The 20,639-nt window shown below is 36.3% G+C and overlaps 1 protein-coding gene across 1 annotated transcript in view; it reads left to right on the top strand.

Moving 5' to 3' along the window:
• Positions 1-9,435, top strand: part of CCDC85A (coiled-coil domain containing 85A) — a 132,601-nt gene extending 123,166 nt beyond the window's left edge. The window contains exon 5 of the mRNA XM_015831352.1: positions 9,146-9,435. Within this exon, the coding sequence (XP_015686838.1) occupies positions 9,146-9,235 (90 nt within the window). The 3' untranslated portion in view covers positions 9,236-9,435. The remainder of the gene's footprint in view (positions 1-9,145) is intronic.
• The last annotated feature ends 11,204 nt before the right edge of the window (positions 9,436-20,639 follow it).

Raw genomic sequence — 20,639 nt, 5'->3', positions numbered from 1 at the left:
TTCAAGGATTTTCTTAAGTCTTCTCTCTCTGAGTTTGAGCCATGGGGGAAGACTATTAAGTGCCTTCTTCAGGAACCTTCTGCCAGAGTATTGGCTGAAACATTTCCAGAATAGCTTCAATGAAAGCTGCAGGATTACTTACTTCAAAGGCAACCAGCTTGGAGGCTTCTCCAGGTCTCTTGCCAAAATTGCTATGGGCAATTCTGAAGCTGTCATATCTGGAAGCACTTCAGTGAATACAGGTTGAAAAGGCTGAGGGAAATCTTATCCTGAGGTGATGGTCCGAAGTGCTTTATGATTTACTTTGTTTAGGTAAATTGGGTGCCTTTTTACTTTGATGAAGTGAATCACATTAGCTTTATGGTGGCGGTCATTTCATCACAGTGAATCTACATTGCTTTGCACAGACCTAATAATTATTAACAGAAATTATCATGGATTAGTCAAGAACCAGACTTGCATACTAACCTTATTTCATGTATTAATTGGAAGTTTTCTTTGTAAATTATGGGAATTTTGAGACATCATATATTCTAATTTCAACAAAGTATTTGACAAACCATCTCATAATAGTCTGATTAAAAAGCTAAAAGTGTGGATTAGGTGGCATCATAATTCAACTGATGTGAATTATTAAAGAATATTCATTGTTCATTCCTCATCAAACTAAATTGAAGTATGTGGGATGCCATGGTTACAGTTTGGGCCTCTATTAAACATTTTTAATGTTTTAAATTTAATAAATTTAATAACTAATAATAATAACAATAAGCAGGAGTGAAGGGAATACCAATCAAATTTGGGGATAGCTGATATAGTAGAATTCAGAAATGGAACTCAAGAAGTTGATAGGGTAGAGAAATGGGCTAAAAAAAAGCAATTGACTGCAAACTGAAAATGATTCAGCAACATCATTTGATAATATTACAAAAAAGGAAAATGCATTTTTCAGCTGCATCAATAAAATGATTGTTTCTAAACAACAAAACTGGTGGATTCATTCATAGAATGTAACATCATCTTCAGGATAATCCATTCCAACTGAGAAATCCACTATTATAGCATCCCCAACAGCTGAGCATCCAATTTATGTTTCAATACCTTGATGGAGAGACACCTCCTCCTGTATTTTAAACCCATTTTTTTTCTTGTCCTTTGTTCTGGAACAACTCTGAACAGTTCTGCCTCATCTTCTTCAGATAGTAGTTGAAGACATGCTTTTTTTTACATTCATGTCACAATCTTGGGAAATAATACCTCCTCATTATTCTACATTGGTCATATCCTACCTCAAGAATTGTGTCCAGTCCTGTTTTCAGACAAAATGGAACAGGTTTAGAACCAAAAGTACAACAAACATTATAGGGAACCTAGCAAGCAAGTCCTGGAAAGGAATGTATAGGTCTTGTTCCAAACAAAAATGGGAGACCATTGATTTGATCAAAACCTACTCAGACTATTTTTCAAAAAGCAGCACATTGAACCTTGAACTCAATTTTGCATTCAATTTACATGCCTGGTTGGTTCCTCCAGTAGCCTGAAGAGATGGAGGTAATCCTCCAGAAACATTTATTCTCTTGTCTGACAGAGAAATAAAAGATCTGAAGGTGCATTTATAAATTGTTCCCCCATATAATCTTTTAGAGCTTTCATTTTTTTACATAAATATATTTTAAAGTCATGACATTGCCTTCTATTTGTGAGAATGAGAATGGATAGATATCCACATTTACAGAAGAAAAAAAAGTCTCACTGTATTGTCCTTCATAAACATCTAAATGGAGCTATAAAGCAGATTGCTTAGATTCTGGACAGCCTTCTATATGGAACAAAAATATACAGCATATAATGCTGACCTAAGCATTGCAATATCCACATTCCTGTAAAGTCAGTAAATGTACAAAACAATATTAAAAAGTAATTGGTTGCATTTTCATACTGAAATACTTTCAAAGTACATTGTCAGCATTTTAAAAAATTCATAAGATTTCCCAGAATACAATTTTGAGCTTCAAAAACAGAAGACAAAATGAAGTATGCTGAAACACATTTCTCTTACAATTCCGTACCCCAACCCTGTTTTTTTTACTAAGGTCAGTAGACTTTTTTTCTTTTTTTGCATTTTCCTGCACTTTCAAAACTTGATTAATTTTTTTTAAAGAAAAAAATGCAAATTTTAGCATTAAGGCAACACTTGCTTTTTATTAGTAATGGAAAATGCTAATATATCCTTTTGGTGGTAAGACTATATAGCCAACACTTGACAATAGCAGTGCAATAGAGTTATTTAGAATATGTCAAAATACAATTGTTCCTATAACATCCAAGAGTCCAAAGCTCTATTAGGTATACTCTTTGAAAAGGTAGGATAATCCTGCCACCTTCCCTCATTTCAACATTCATAACATGCTTGACAAGATTAAAATGGAGTCAGGATAGTAAATTGCGATAAGACAGGCATTATCTAATACAAGGTCTCTTTATTAAACCAGCAATTCTGAACATTTGATTATTTGTTCATATTTGTTTTGGCATAGCATGTTATTTTTATTTGTTTCTCTTAGAGACTGCTCTAAGTAGCTTACAAATAACAACACAAAAGGTTTAATAGCAAACCAATAGCATATGTAACAACAACAACTCTTACGTGTTACTGTTCATGAGAAATAAAATCTTGGTAACTCCTATGCTTTCATGGCTCTTAAAAATATAATGATAATGTTCTGGCTATTTGGAATAGGTTGTTCTAGATTATAGAGGGGCCATCAATGAGAAAGCTTGACAAAGCATTTGTGTTTTCTTATTCAAGACATAGGACTTAGTATATTATGTGAAACCAGACATTAAAATTGGTATATGGTGTGCTGTTTCTATGCTATTTCCTTCCCATTTTATAAAAAGAATCATCTCATTTACTAGACCAGTGATGGCGAACCTTTTAGAGACCGAGTGCCCAAACTGCAACCCAAAACCCACTTATGCATTCTCGGGTGCCGGGTGGGTGTGGCCCATTAGGTGGGTGTGGCCCATTGGGTGAGTGTGGCGTGGCTACGGTGGTAACAGCAGACTGGGTGGAACTAAAAAGTTCAATCAATCAATTCCAACTTTGCAAGATCTTTTTTTTTCCGCAAGAAGTTGAAATTGACTGATTGATTGAACCTTTTTGTGTGTGTACATGGCGGCGGAGGCCTAAAGCGAAAAGGGTTTATAAAACCCAGCTGAAGGCATAGGACTGGGGCACAGAGAGGGCTCTGAGTGCCGTCTCTGGCACCCATGCCATAGGTTCGCCACCACTGTACTAGACCTTTATCCCAAAGCCTTGATGTAATCCCTCACTACACTCAGCTGCCATGGAATAAGGGTACAAGTGTTTTTAATAAACTGACAGCTGGTTAACAATGGAAATCAGAACATGCATAAATGGGAAATTATCACACAAAATGTGATATGGTCCCCTAGAATTGGATCCAGTACTTTTAAACTTGTACACATACAGTATATATGGTCTAAGAGTATGGCTGAACGGTGTTGTGACCATGTCTGCTGCTGATACTAAACTATTGAGAGCGGTAACATCAAGAAGGTATTGTAAATAGAATAAAAAAACTGTCTCTACTAGGTTAGGGCTTCGAAATGGCAAATTCAATAAAGTATAAACTACTATAAAAGTATACATGTTGGCAGAACAGAAATCTAAACTTACACATTAATGAGGTATGAATTATCAATGACTGTCAGGCTCACTGGAAGACTTCAGAGAATTTCCTGGATGTTCAATCTAGTGTGGTTTGATGTGGTTAGACTCTAAATTCATGCACAGCTTAATGCAGAGAGCCATAGAGATGACCTTGAGGAAGCCACCCAGAAGCCACAGCAGGTGCAGAAGCATGCATTAAATCCAAGGAGAAAATATTAAAAAAAGACTCATACTCCCTGGAGTATTACAGGGGAGGGGAGGAAAAGCACAGGATTATAAGATAGTGTCACTACAGCATATTTCAATGAAGTATTGTTCTAGTTTTATTTTCTGATCTGGTCTACATGATAGATTCTCTGACTCTTAAAGCTCTCTCATGCAAAACACAGCATGAATAGATAAGAATCTTTGTTGCACGCTGGAAACAGGCTAGTACAATATTCATGTTGGCCTCTGATAACATAAAAATATATTTTTTTCTTTATATTTATTGTAATTTTATTTTGATGCTTCTTTCTCTCACCTTTCACATGGTTTAATTGACATTTTGCCTGTACCTCTTGGGTTTGCAGCAAACAACTATAGTATTGTTAACTCTGTTTCCTGTCCTGAGAAACTCTGGTTCTCCCATACTAATTAAAAAGAAAGGATTATTGGAGTTATGTTCAATGGAAATGTCCACCCCATGTGCAGCTGCTGTTAAAAAAAAAAGGCAAATTCCAAATCATTGCCTCATAGAGTTGAAAGGCCATGTAAATTACTGACTCCAATTTCTTGGACAAGAATCCAAATTAAAACTTCCTTGACAGTCTCTACCTTGATCACATCAAGTGAAGAGAGCTCACTTGGGTAATTGGTTCCACTATCCACTGCTTTTATTATTAGGAGGGTTTTTTCCTAACATTTAGTATAATGTGCCTTTCTTTGTTTTAAGACCATTGTTCTGTGTCTTGTGCTCTGGAACCACTGAGAACAGATCATGGTGTGACATCTTTTCAGAGTTTGATGAGAGTTATTCTATTAAGTCTCTAAGACTTAACAAGAAATCTAAACAAGCCAGATTCCTTCAACAAAGAATCTGTGGCACTTAGTTTCTAGTCCTGTCATCAGTATTGTTACATTTTCCTGAACCTGTTCCAGTTTCTCTGAATCCCTCTTAAGATAGCCACAATTGGATGCAGTAATTATTTTGCATGAATTGGGGGCAAAAAGACTTATGTTGATGCAGCCTAGAGTTGCCTTTGTCTTTGTCCATCCACATCAAAAGATGTTTCCCATAAGTTAGGTATCACAAAGCAAGAGATTTATGAGGAAACTTTTAGCCCACAGAGATCATATAATCATAGGTCTAGAAAGTCTTTGGAAGTCTTCTAGTCCAATCCCCAGCCCAAGGCCTTATACCATTCTGGACAAATGGTTGTCCAATCTTTTCTTGAAAACCTCTAGCAATGGAACACACACAACTCTGAGATGCAAACTGTTCCATTGATTAATTGTTCTCACTGTCAGGAAATTCCTCCTTATTTCCAGGTTGAATCTCCCGCTGACAAGCTTGTACCCATTGCTTTTTGTCCTGCCTTCAAGTGCTATGGAGAATAAATTGACACCCTCTTCCCTATGACAGTCCTTCAAGTATTGGAATACTGCTATCATGTCTCCCCAAGTCTTGTCTTCATTAGGTTAAAGATATCTAATTCCCATAGCAGTTTATCATATGATTTAGTCTCCAGACCTTTTATCATCTTTATTGCTCTTTTTTGCATTCTTTTTAGGGCCCCAACATCTTTTTTGTGTTAACCAGAATTTGATGCAGTACTCCAAATGTGACCTCATTAGTGCAGTATAGAGTTGTACTATCACTTCCTGTGACTTTGATGCTATTCTTATGTTGGTGCAGCCTAGTACTGTGTTTGCTTTTTTGGCAGTTACAACACTACTGGTTCATACTTAAGTCTACTAGGATATATAGATCTCTCACACAGTTATTATTGTTGAGCCAAGTATTCTATACCAATGCATTTCATTTTTCCTGCTTAAGTTCTGGACTTTACTTTTCTCATCACTGAAATGCATCTTGTTGAATATGCTCAAGTCTATCAAGATCCTTTTGAATCTTGAGTCTTCCAAAGTGTTGGCAATTCCCCCCAGCTTGGTGTCATCTGCAAATTTTATGTGTTCCCCTCATCTAAACCATTTATGAAGATGTTGAAGAGCATCAGGTTCAAGCATGCAGAGGTACCCTACTGCCTGTTTCCCTCCATGTACTGTAGATATAGCTCTTTATTATAAATATTCAAGTAGAAGTTAGACAGCCATATGCATGGGATGTTTTCATTTGGATTTTTTTGTACTGCACTCAGCATAAGCCATTTTTTCCAACTGCGATTCTATTCTATCATTTGGTGTCCTCCAGTGGCCTGGCATTTTACCAATTCTCTAGCATTTTGGAACAAGCCCCCTTTAAATTATTTTCTGTTTAAAGGGTTCCAAATTCCAAATATAAAGAAATGGAAAAAAACTGAAGTTGCAGATTTGGTTTCTGATCTTCCAGAATATCAAAACACTCATGAAAACACAATAGTATGATTTAGGGAGGGCTGTGTCTCAGGATGTGGTAAAAAAAGTTAAGATGGAGGCCATGAAAGCAATAAAAGCTTTGCCTGTTTTTTTATATGTATTGTGTCAGCTATACATATAAAAACAGGCAGAGCTTCAATTACAAAGTGCAGTGGTTAGAATGCAGTTCTGCAGCCTAGCAGCTCAAGGTTGACTCAGTCTTCCATCCTTCCGAGGTTGGTAAAATGAGGATCCAGATTGTTGGGGGGCAATATGCTGACTCTGTAAACTGCTTAGAGAAGGTTATAAAGCACTATGAAGCAGTATATAAATCTTAAGTGCTATTGTTACACCATTGTGGTTATGATCTTGACTATTTTCTGCACCCTGGGGACATCCCTTTGGATCACTTGCTAAATTTCTCACTTTCCATCATACAGGTGGCAATCCAGTCTGAAGCAATTTAGTAGTTGGAATTAGGCAAAAATGCAGCATATTCTCTGACCACTGAATTGGGAGGCTTCTTATTTAGGAGAGGGATAAGTTACTTATTAATAATGCTGATACTAATGTATGCCAGTTTATTTATCAAGAGATAGGCACAAAGAAGAAAAAATTCAGCACATTTTTTTTGGGGGGGGGTAGTGCCTTTGAGTCATATTGACTCCTGGTGACTGCCTGGACAGGTCCCTACAATTTTCTTGGCAAGGATTAGTAGAAGTGGTTTTGACCTTGCCTTGTTCTTTCTAAGGCTGACAGAAAGTGACTGACTCAAAGACACCCAGTTGGTCATGGTCTTCCAGTTTTTAGCCTAGTGGCTTAACCACTATACCAAACTGGTCCCCTCAGCACAAATATTATTTTATTTTCTGAAAAGTAATTATTTAAGGCAAACATAATTATTGCTCAGGGAGTAGAGAGGTGATGCAACAACTTAGGTTTTCTTCCAGTATGGCTCTTTAAAGAAAAAGATCCCAAAATTCCACAAACCTGCTGTCTTTTACAGTGCTACAGTATATTATCTATATGCCTGCATACCTATCACATCATTTCCTTTTGGCGTAAGCAATATTTTGCCAAATACAGACAAGAAGCAAGAAACAGTAAGCTAAAGAAGTCAAGGCATGATGTAAGAAAAATAAAGGGCAGTCTAGTTTTGAAATTGACCTCCACCTCCCATCATGGCCTTGATAAGTTGTGACTTTCACATAGTGTTTATGTATCAAACCATGTGCAGCATTCCCTGATAAGTATAAGGAGAGCACTGGCCATTTTTGCTATGTTTTAATGATGCAATAAAGAAGAAGAGTCAATGCCCACTTTTACCCTATGAACGCTTGCACTTTTCAGTGCAAGCTAAGATCTCTAGAAATTGGGTTGCAAAATAATATTCATTTGTCATTGATCCTACCAGCTAAGAGGTCCGTGCAATGTATTTATACATACATAAAGTTGTGTGTTGGTCATACCCTATGAATGTGATCATATTATAGGCTAATGAACTTCTCTGGCATAATAACATCTGTGGGGTAATTCAGAAGATAAATAGTTGCAGTTAGTTTATATTAAAATCTGCAGGTCAAGTTAATAATTTGAATTAGTTCACAATGAATTTAATGGAACACAAAAACAAGTTCGGAATCAACCTTTTATATGTAAATTACATTTATATAGTAATTATGTTTCATCTTAAAATAACAATATAATTTTCAGAGCACTAAAAAGGCTTTAGGATTTAATACAATCATTGCTGTTCACATAGATAGTGTAAAGTTTACAAGAAAACTGCCCTTTAATCTGCATGTTCAGTTGTGCAGTCTGTATTTCTCATCAGATGGAGGTCACTTTCTTGCTATATCAGCATTAGCTTCCAGCATTGTCTCCTGGAAAAATATTTTCTGTTCCTCATTAAACTGAAAACTATTATGAAATGTATCTTAGATGATACAAAATGATAATATTCATAAGCCACTCAAATGTGCTGCAGCTGCCAAAAAAGCCAACACAGTGCTAGGCTGCATTAACAGAGGGATAGAATCAAGATCATGTGAAGTGTTAATACCACTTTACAATGCCTTGTTAAGGCCACACTTGGATTACTGCATCCAGTTTTGGTCACCACGATATAAAAAAGACGTTGAAACTCTAGAAAGAATACAGAGAAGAGCAATAAAGATGATTAGGGGACCGGAAGCTAAAACATATAAGGAACGGTTGTTGGAATTGGGTATGTCTAGTCTAATGAAGAAAAGGATGAGCAGTGACATGATAGCAGTGTTCCAATATCTCAGGGGCTGCCACAAAGAAGAGAGAGTCAAGCTATTCTCCAAAGCACCTGAAGGCAGGACAAGAAGCAACAGATGGAAACTAACCAAAGAGAGAAGCAACCTAGAACTAAGGAGAAATTTTCTGACAGTTAGAACAATTAATCAGTGGAAGAACCTGCCTCCAGAAGCTGTGAATGCTCCAACACTGGAAGTTTTTAAGAAGAGACTGGACAGCCATTTTTCTGAAATGGTATAGGGTTTCCAGCCTGAGCAGGGGGTTTGACTAGATGACCTCCAAGGCCCCTTCCAACTTTTTTATTATTATTATTATTATTATTATTATTATTATTATTATTATTATTATTATTATTATTATTATTATTGATATGCACAAAACGGAATAAATGATGTCTTAAATAATTAGAATATTAAAACAATTTTTAAGAATATGTAGTATTCCAGCTAAAGAATATAGTATAAGCTAGATGTTTGTTCTACAACTTATTGTTTTTATTTTTATTTTTATGACACCAGATAATACTATCTACCTAATAAACCCTTCTGTAGCTAATCTCTGTTTGCTAAAATGAGTAACTTAACATGCCTTTCCCATTTACTTTTTCAGGTTGTGTGGAGGAAACTTGGAGATGCTGCAGGCTCGTGTCCTGGAATTAGACAGCACTTGTCTGGAAGCCAATACAAAGGGCCAATGTGAATGGCTATCAAAATGAAGAAGGATTCCAAGTATCAGTGGACTTCACAACAACCCTTTTAGTAGTAATGAGACAATGCCAAACACTTTCTAGGCCACCACTGGAAAATAGAAGTCTTTTCTTTATAGACTTTAGTGTGAGGTATCCAGATCTGCAACTAATATACACCATTCTGCTTTTGCCACAAGCATTTTCAATGTATACATACACACACGCATGCACACACACACACACACACACACACACACACACACACACACAAAGATATATATATACAGGAGAATATAGCTAACAATCATCAAGGTTGTTCAAATTAATTCAGAAGGAAAACTCTAAGAGAAAGTCCGTTTGTGGAAAGAAAGAAAGAAAGAAAGAAAGAAAGAAAGAAAGAAAGAAAGAAAGAAAGAAAGAAAGAAAGAAAGAAAGAAAGAAAAGATAGAGAGATTCAGTGGTGGGATTCAGCAGGTTTGCACTGGTTAGCTAATTTTTTGTTGACTTTGGTGAACCGGCTGATGCCCTAGCCCTTTTTCGCAAGGCCTAGAATATATGTGGACGCCACTTCCGGAAGTCCGTTCTGAAGGCCTCCGAGGCTGAGAATGGATTTCCAGAATTGGCGTCCATTCACTTCTGGTGGGCCGTTTTGGGCCTGGGAGGTGTCTCCAGCCCAGAATGGACTTCCAGAAGTGGCGTCCATGCAGAGAACTGGTTGTTCAGGTATTTGAATCCCACCACTAGAGAGATTCCAATGAATTGTGCTTTTGGTCTTTACAATTTGAAAAAAGAGTAAACTTATATTTGAGTGTATTAAATATTGGTTAATGGTGAATAGCCAAACTGCAGCTGAAACCATTTTCTTTCCAATTGCTAAGATTATTACTAAATGCCCCAAACATTCAAGTCTCGCAAGAGCCAATAGTGTAGCAAAAGAAAAACTATATATATAAGCACTAAAATTCTGATGCCTCATTGCTCTAAAAACATAGACCAAGAATCGCTTTATTCTTATCCACTTTGGTGATTGCATTCTAAAAAACTGGCCTTTCTCTTATTAAAAGAGATATTTCCTCTATAGCGAAGTGCAGCCAAGTCCTGAAGCACTCTTAGTAACTGAGCATCAAAAGCCTGCGCTGCTTTTAAAAGAAGCAAGCATTTCAAGGATGAAATAGATCCTTGAGCCAGGCTGAAGACAAGGTACCTGCAGTAATGCTCTGGAGACATGGTTTCTGGTAGCTGCAATTGTATCCATGGCTAAATCTTGATTGGAGATCCACACATATGCATCAAGGAGAATGCTGAAAGGGAGGGACTGCTTCCAGAATTGTGGAGTGAACACTGCATTTATATGCACTCTGTTTTAATAGTTAAGACAATGCTGATATCTAAAGAGAAAACAAAAAAGCTCAGATACCAAACTTGCAGGCTTTTATTTTTAACACACACACAAACCACATAGAAAAACATGAAAAGGGGAAAGTTGTGCTCTTGGAACATGGAACAGCATGCTGTTTCTAATCAATTTGAATTAGAGTTTGATGGAAAGGCGATATTAATGATTGGCAGACAAGAATGGATGGGTATGCTGTGAAAATGGCAATCAGGACTAAGAAGCAATACACCAAGAAAGCTTGAATGCTAGTAATAGTAGTATCTGTGAGGGTGACAATTATAGATTGAGAGGTAAAGTGGAAAATATAGACACTTGCACCGTTTCCAGACAAGTCACAAATAATTGGAAAAATGGATATAGGCTTCTCATCTCTCAGTAATAAATTCAAAATTAGGTTGAAAATGAAGAGTCTTAGAATGAGGCTTCAGCTTAAATCATGACTACATTAAAGAGCATAACAAACACAAATCATTTAAGGAAAGGAAATCATTAAAAGTTACCCCAAAAGTTTAAATGATGGCCATATCATTGATTTATGACCTTCAATAACAGTTTCTCAAATATCATAAATTCCCTCCCTTGGCCACTATTTTTAGTCTGAAAACCAGCAGTTCATATAATGGACACAATTTCTGCAGGGTATCAAAAATAAATAAGTTACACGTGTCATGAATTGAACAGGACTTTACACAAAGCAAACTCTATCGGTTGGTAATACTTTTACTTTGGATGTACAATGTAAGTGTATTTTTCAGAGCAGATGAAACAATAAGGTGAATTAGAAAGAGGAAAGGGTTTTTTGCTCCTGAAAAAGTGGATCAGAAAATAGTGTGAAATTGGGTAGTGCTAAGAAAATATTTCAGGGAGCTCCTGGGAGTAAAACCTGGGCTAAACTTAGAGACAAATGACAAACCCTTCATGACTATGACGGATGCTGGAATCATCTAACTTTCAAAAATCTGGCACTCAAAACTGAAGGCTGATATGCAAAATATTCCATGGCTTTAATGCAAGAAAAAAATAATATTTTGACTCCGATAAATGAATCTAAAGACTGAGGAGGTTAAGTTTACTGAACACTGAAATCCATACTGCGGAACACTAGCATAATCATAGAATTAGAAGGGGCTTATGAGACCACTGATTCTAACCCTTATTCTGTACAGGAATTATATTACATGATTCCTAATTGATAGTCATCTATTCACCACTTGAGCACATCCAAATTAAAAGGAACCGATCACTTCTCTGACTATTATTGTCAGATTGTTCTTGTTGCTAGGAAGGATTTGTTTTATTTTGTATGATATTCAATTGGAATCTATCATCCTGTAACATAATCCCTTTTCATGTCTTCTGATGATAAAGAATAGGTCTTGGCCTTTTTTATGTATGTGATATTGTTGAAGGTGCTTGAAAAATATTATCATGAAAATGGCCAATTCCTCTCAGAGGACTTAGTTTCTGGTCCCTTCACTATCTTTATTATTACTATCTGGGTATGTTCCATTTTGTCTGGATCTTTCTTTAAGTGAAATGCTTCAAACCAGACATAATATTAAAAATGAGATCTGACCGAAGCAGAATAAAGAATAATAATAATAATTTGCTGTAATTTAGAAACTATATTTGTGTTAATGTGGTCTAAAATTGCATTTGCTTATTTTTATAGCCTGCTAGTTTATATTAAAGATACAAAGTACTAGTTCAAGATCTTTTTCATACCCACCATTACCAAGCCAAGTACATTGCATCTTACCTCTGTGCATTTTATCTCTGTTTCATAAATATTTTGTCTCAAATTTCATTTAATTATTTTCATCTCATTTCTCTATCATCTCAAAATTGAATTCTGTTACTGTGTTCTATAGTATAACCTTTCTCATCCAACTCCATTTCATCTGCAAATTTTTAAGCATTCCTTCAACTCCCTGAATCAAGTTATTTATAAAAATGTTGAAAACATAGACCCAGGACTAGACTCTGTGGCATCCCATTGGATTTTCTTTTAATGATGTGGAAACATTAATGAATTAACTCTTTGAACATAGTTTTCAAGCCAGTTTTGGATCACTTAATAAACACAGCATAAAACCCATATTTGATCATCATACTATAGTATCCAATGTCATTTGCTTTCTTGAGGTCAAGAAATATCTGCCTAGCAAATGTCTGGTAAGACTTTTTCCTGACAACTCAGTGGAAATTTATGGATATTTTTAAGGGGCTTATAGATCTAATAATAGAAAATGATGGGTGTTTGGTTGTTTTTCTGCAGATGATTCTGCGGATCTTAGTTACTAGATTAAATAATATCAGTGCATGGAAGAGTATAGTTTGCTGATTAGTTATCTATAGTAGCTTGCCCTCCTGCTCTTGATTGGACTGTAGTTTCTTCCTTGATAACTTTTTTAAAAATGACACCAAACTAAGACTGGCAGGACAAACTACTATACATAATCAACATTAAACTTTAATTTCCCATGATTGATGATGTTATCTAGAAATATCTGCAGGAAAACAACCAAGCTAAGAGAATACCAAGAACCCAACTTGTGGAGTGATTGATTTATTATTTGCTCTAGAATCTTCCTAGGTATTCAAATCAAGCTATAGTTTAAGAGGTTTTCATTTTGTTGAAAAGAGGGATATATGCCCTTGTCTACCAATTTCCCCAGTCTCCAGGATTCTGCATTTAATAGGCAACAGTTTAGTCAGACCATTGAGTTCTTTTCAGTACTCTGAAATACAGTTAATCCAATCTTGGAGATTTAGGTTTATAGGTAGTCCTCAATTTGCAACCACAATTAGAATCAGAATTTCCATTGCTAATCAAGGCTATTGTTGTGAGTCATCCTTGATTTTGCTAGCTTTTTTTCCACAGTTAAGTGTGAATCTAGTTTCATACAACAACTGAATTAAGTAATTCATGCAATTAGGCAAATCAGGTTCTCCAATTGACTTTGCTTGTCAGAAGCCAGCTGGGAAGATCAATATATGCCCAAACACCCAAATTTTGATCATCTGACTGTGGAGATGCTGCGACACTCATAAGCATGAAAACAGGTTATAAGTCACTTTTTTCAGCCGTTGTAACTTCGAACAGTTGCTAAATGATTGTTGTAAGTTAAGTGTATCTGTATTCAAAACATATCTTCTCTGATAGGGCTTTTACTGCACTTTATAGTTGTGTGATGAATCACATGTCCTGTTACTGGAGAAGATACTGGGCATGTTAGGCAGTGTTCTTAGGATAAGAACACTTCAGGACTGGACCATCCCCAGGTTCTAATGTCTCCAAGTTATTGGTATCTTCATGTCCCACCCAATTATCTAGTTACAGTAAATCTGAAAAAAATAGTCTCTGATCTATTCCCTCTGAAATTATTATTTTTATTCATTGCAGTTTTTGAAATAAATTCTTATCTCCAGGTATCTAGAAAATGCCAACAAAATGCAAAACACAGATCCTGACTCCTGTATTCTTTGTTGTACAAAGGATTGCGAGGTGGAAATACAATTCAGGCAGAAACAGTATTTGTATTTACATCATCCATGAAAAGTTAGAGGTGACTTCCAAAAATTCAGCAAATTCACTAACATCAACACCCAAGTGGTTCACCTGATTTTTTTTCCAGATAGGAAATTTTTATTTCTGAATCTTTGTAATAGTGCTCGAATGAAAATGGCATACACAAATGTGTACACTTAAGTTTGCACCAGGATCAATTGTAGAGTACATCCAGACTGGATCATTTGAGGTCCAGTATATATAATGATACTGTTGTTACTGGTCATCAGCATTTGATATTCTGCTATGACTCAAGGAGCAATTGCCTCTTGCTCCCTTTTTTTTTGCTACTGTGTACCATGCAGAGATCTAGACTAAGTGGAATTCAAATTCCCGTAATGTCCAGCTATTCAGGATATTAATAAGTATTCGAGTCTTTTGTGGAACCTATGGTCTTTGTCACAAGCCTGCATTATATTTGCTATAGAGAGAATGAGCAGCCAAAAGGCCTCTTCTCTAAAGAGAGCCTATAGGACGTAAGTTTCAGTATAACCTATCTGCACATTGCACAACTACCGGTAGTATAGTTCAGGATAGACTGCTGGATTCCGTGGTGTCTGTAGTTCCTATGAATCCAAGTGTTCTGGATGTGACAATTATGCTTCTAGTTTAGTGAGTTCCTTGAGATAAGAAACAAAATTATCCATTTGGAGGCTGAAGGTTGCTACACTATTTTAATAATTGAACTGGAAGACCTCTGATAGACATAATTAAGATTAATTTTAGGTTGGATCCTGGGTAATTTGAACCAAAGTATAGCCAAGCCATCCCTTTCCTGACTCATTTCTTATTCATTAATACTAATTTCCTATGTAGTAATTGTGCTCCAGTGCAGTTGATGCTACAGTTGTTAGCTGACCTTTAGGGTGGTGCTCAACTCCTGCCACATGATGTCATGTTTGTACCATGTAGAAATTTTGTGAAGTACCTGAAAATAATTAGCTATATTAGGTGCTCCTTATTTCATGAAATTGATTTCAGTAGCAGTGCTGATGCAGAGTCGTGCACTGAGCCCATACATCATCACACTGAAATGGCTCATAGTCTGTTGTTCAACAAATCCCTTTCCCAGTTGCTTTTTTGCTGATGTGGGTTTTAGAATCGTGCTATTATAGATATTAAGCATTTGAAATCTTTAATTCAACCCTACCACAAGTCTCTTCTAAGTACCAGAGAGCTAGTTTCTTCAGTTTTATAAGATAAAACTTTATTTCACAAATGTTTATTTGTGAATAACACTGTATTGATTTGGAGTTTGGGAGAACTTTTCTTGCAGAGGATCACATCCTTTCAGAGGAAATGTTGAGGATTCTTGAAAGCATGTCCTTCATTAACCTGAGGTTGAAAATGCTTTTTCATTTTGCTTGAGTTTTTGGACATAAATAGGCTGACATTAAAATTTCCCTCCTATCCCCTCCACTGTATAATATTAGATTCTGTGTATTAAAATGTCTGATAGCTATTTTGTGTATATATCAAAATGCAGTAATATTTGTATGAATGTGCAACAGGCTTGTGATTAAACGCTGTTGCTCTGACTTTTTAATCATACCCGAGTATTTAAAGCAACAATAGGAATGCAACAATTCCCAAGATTGGGATGATTAAGAGGGTTTAATTCAAAATTGATATTGTCCTGTTTGTTTTCCTTTTTTCTTTTTAAGCTACTATGATTGTGGGTATTAGGTGGCTCCAGCACTAATATAGTGCAGCATTAATCAGCCCCCTTTTTTTTCCAGGAAAAAAAAGGTTATCAAAAGTGTGCTTTAGTAATTCAATCAGATTTTTTTTATGTCATGCTAGTTGACACAGTTGTTTTCATTATTTATATTAAAATTGTTGTATTCCTATTATTCCATGAGAACAGTGAAAGCGAGAGACCCTCAAAGAATTTGTGCCTGCGGTCAATGTCTAGATCCAAAGAACAACTCTAGAGAAGTTTTAAGTATTTTTCTGGATCTATGGGATATTAAACTATTTTTCATTGAATAGCAGTCTTCTTTCCTAATGCTGTATCACAAAGTGTTTAAATATTCCATTCAGTCTAATAAATGGGTTGCAACTGGCTACTATTCCAGGTAGAAATGTCTAAGCTGTTCTTTTCCCTGGTTGAGGGTTGGGAGCAACTTTTGTTGTTCGATGGATCTTAGCCAAGTTCTGCAGGAGATAATTTGAGCGATGTTGGCCTTTTGACATAAGTATGTAAATTTTGATACTGTAATAAAACTATTTTTTTACAATTCATCATATAATGGAGATACCAAACATATGTGTTCATTTTAGCAATGGTAATAAAATATTTAATCTCAAAATCAATTGCCTGTTTTATTCTGAGGTTATGGTGGGTTCTTTTGCACCTCACCTATATACCCCTTAAGTCACAGCTTGCAGCTCTTCCCAGCAGCCTCTAGGCAGTTAAAATGCAATGGAGATCCAACCAGAAGCTAAAGCTCCCTTTCTCCTTTGCACTTCCCCTTAACTCACTGATTATAGGGTGACACTTGAGGGGCATGAGTGTGTGTCATCTATGATGTTTATTCTTGTGAACATGCAGGTCCCCTGGGAGATCACTTTAATTAACTTGATTTGTTTTTACAGACAGTCTCCTTCTATATGTAGATAATGTCTGGGTAACTCATTTGTGGGTTTAAGGAAATTTGAGAAAATATTTTCCCCCATTTGCTATTTTTACTTGATTAACTTAGTTTCAGTCTGACTGTCAATTATCTAATGGAGACACTGATTTCAGTCCATTGTAGATTTTGTTAATGTTTAAGGGAAGATGATTTTATTTGGATATAAAGCTTTCCACAAACCCCACCATAGCTTCCTTCTGTTCGTCCCAGGATGGGTGATGAAGCTGATATTTTTCAGGGCCTCCTTGCAATTCTCAGCTACTAATTGGAATGCAAGTGAATGGACATTTTGGGAAAAGGTAGAAGCTGAAACCCAACAACTTGGCCAGAAAGAAAACAAATAAGGATAATATTCCTACCTAAGCAGCAGGAATGGTAATGCTGCACCTCTGCCTGCTGTGCAAGTAGTAAATTGAAAATTTGGGGCCTAAGCTGTGATGGTTCTTTGTGGAGTGGGGTTGGAGGTATGACTACAGTTGATCCTCAGGCTGCCTAGTTTGATCATGGAGTTACACTTTCTTCTGAGCTGGAGCATCTATAGTACTTGGCTGAGATTTGCAAGTTGATGCCCTATATCCAGTCTATATTCTCCTACATGTGTTAGGGAGGCATATGCCATGCAAAATAATAATACTGTGTTTTATGGGCTGCATGTCTGAGATACCTTTTCTATAGAATAGTCTTTCTTTAACCTAAAATCCCATTCTGTGCTACTGACTCCTTCATGCAACTGTTCCATTTAGTGAAGCTTATCAGTTTAAATCTGAAGGAAGTTCTGCTATGTACCAGACACTTATTGCTTCTCTGGCCACGTGTTTATATGAAACGTAACTATAGAAAGTTACCCACCCTTGGAGAAAATATTTGGGCCACATGCCAATTAGTAGGTGAGATTGAAATAAGTACCATGTGAGTAAAATAAAATAAAAAAGTGAAGTCATCTAATTTACCCATTAACATCTTCTACTTTGTGTCTCAGATGTCTAATTATCTCTGATTTCCCTAGGCAACAGTCTGCTAGGAAAGGCTCATATATCATTCTCAATTGAAGTTCAATTTATTGAAGATGGGTTTTGAAAACAGGTCAAGGGCCACATGAAATTAGGTTAAGACAATATTAGACCCAGAATCAAAAGTTGCTTATACTGGTTTATGTTGTCATAGTTTAAATAAGTTCATACTGGTTTATGTTGTCATAGTTTAAATAAGTTCATAACTGAAATAGGCATGTTTGTTTGAGTCGGTGTATGTGAGAAATTAATTTCAAAGAAGGCCTTAGAACCAGCAGGCAGGTTGGTTCTGATGACAATTCTTAAATTACTATTGTAAAAACTATTTGCAGTTCCAATTAGCTATGGAAAGATAGAAAGAGGAGGAGGTAGTGGTGGTGATCCTGAAGGCAATATTATTTCCATAGGATGCAGATCAGTTCTAATTCTGTATTCCTGAGAAAAACAGTGAAATGTGATAGCTTTATATCTTTGAAGGACAGATCCGGCAGATAAACAATTATGGAGGTCAACGGCCTTCATGGTTTGCTTGTCAGCTTCCAGAGAACATGTAGCTGGCTATTGTCAAAAAGAAACCTCCTATTTTGATCGAGTGGTGCAGAATATTAGCCTACTACATAGTAAAAACCATTAGAATTAGATTGCTTGATTGTCTGTATGCATATTCAGCTCTACGTGGAGCTTTCTATCAAGCAACATGAATGTGCATCTCCTTCGGTTTCTGACAGTTTCCAACAACAGTTAATTTCCCAGATAACAAAATGGATGAGATCTATATCCAGATATAGAAAAAGAAGGGAAATGTCCATTATTTTTTATTTAAGAATTTATTTGCTGCTTTCAGTATAAAGGTTTTTCCAAGGTTAGTTACATTAAAGCACAATTGAGATTTTCTGTGGGATACATTCAGTGAGTAAATATGAACTCAAAATTGTTTCATTCAGTTACTGAGCAATGCGGGAGATGTCCAGGCTGAGTGCGAGGGAGGGGACAAACATGGCATCAGTCACAAATACCTTTGTACCCACAAGAAATCTAAGTCCAGCCCACCTTGAGTTTCATTTACTCTTATCTGCTGCCAATTTGCTTTGACCATTAGTGGTTCAGATTCTTATAGAGAGTTTAGGCTTGCAATAAACTTTCATACTGATTTGAACTGACTGGATTTCCTGATTCCCCAGCGCTTGACAGCAACAGAAGCTGACACAGCAGAAATAAACATATTTAATGGATCACATGGCAGCATGAATAGGGATTTTTGTAAATTAATGTTCTCAAAGGCCAGTAAGAGAAAAGGGCCTTTGCTGCTGAAAAGACAATGAAGTTGGTTGCAGGCAAGCCTCACTAAACTTGAGTTCTGTATTCCAAAAGTGAAGAGCTATCCTTTTCTCAAGCACCTACCCACAGGGACCATAAGAGGGGGCTCACAGAGCCTTCTCCAAATGCATTAGACTTCATGTTAACCCCACCCTTCCACCATCCCATTCTTGTTTAAAAAAATTGTTTTAAAAAAAGGAATAAATTTTACAAAAACAGTTTACACCATAACAGACTGCTGATATTAAAAAAATCACATAAAATTGTGAGCGCCATGTGTACCTTAACTGAACCTAGGTTATAGGAATCACAGGAAAAAACAAAACAATGTGGATAGAGCATTCGTTCTATTTTCCTTTGTTGTTTTTCTGTTTCATTTCCACTGTCCATGGTCTGATTCAATGTCTTGCAGAACCAATGAGCATGAGGTGATAGTGAATATGATGAAAGCTGAGGGAGTAATTCCCAGGCAAGGAAGCATAAATCAACAGGAGATTGTCAGACCAAAGATTTACAAGGTGCTAGGTAAGAAATTAAACAAGGTACTAGATAAGGAACACCTTTTAAAAGGTGTTTATGCAAGCATAAATACTGTAAGTGGTTATACTGCAGCTCTCCCTTTCCTTGGTATCTGCTGGGCTTTGAAGGTATTTGATCTTACCTCCCACATTTAACTAGGATTGAAAATGAGAAGATTGGACCACGATATGGATGGTAGGTATCTGAGTTTGACCTTAATCTCTACTGCATTCATATCTTTATTCCTAGAGGTACTTATGAACTATCTTGGGCAGGTCTTTGATTTCTAGAGCCTAAGTGATGTGACAGTCTCAAAATTTATCTTGGGGATTGTTTGCTCCCTTTGGTTCCAGACTCTTCTTGATTTGACACATACACATTCCTTCATTGTCTCTCTTTGTTGCCTCTCTTCATCTGATTAATGGCTATAAAGGAGCAGAGAAGAAATAAATAGTCCTTTTTGGTGTGCTCTACCTCACTCCCCCCTCAAGGAAATTCTGAAAATCCTGTATCTCAACACATCTAGGAAAGTTGGTAGACACAGAAAAAATGAATATGAATGGTTTGAGTAGCTGGTTGTTCTATTCCCGTTGTTTTGCATGTCTCTTGCAAACAGAATGCTCAGAATCTTAAATTTGCAGTCACATTTTTAATTTTGCATTCATATCTAAGGCATACTTAAAAATGTTTAAGACAAACAGGGCTGGAATGTACACATGATTAATATTTGGTCCTTCCTTCCTTCTTGCCTCTTTCTCTCTCTTTACACCACCACCACCACCAAAACATTATACTTCCCCCACATGTTCTTGAAGAAGTGGCTGCATGTTTTTATAAATAGCTATAGTGCAAGGTAACATGAGACAAGGAACAAACAAATAGGAGAGCACAATACTTTAATATTATTTATTAATTTACTTATAGGTTGGTCAAATCTGCAGATTGCACATATACATTTTTATATCT

Source organism: Protobothrops mucrosquamatus, unplaced genomic scaffold (assembly GCF_001527695.2).
Source record: "Protobothrops mucrosquamatus isolate PMUCROS unplaced genomic scaffold, P.Mucros_1.0 scaffold_256, whole genome shotgun sequence".
Classification (NCBI taxonomy): domain Eukaryota; kingdom Metazoa; phylum Chordata; class Lepidosauria; order Squamata; family Viperidae; genus Protobothrops; species Protobothrops mucrosquamatus.
Note: the sequence above shows the minus strand (reverse complement) of the source record. Positions and strands in the feature narration are given on the sequence as shown.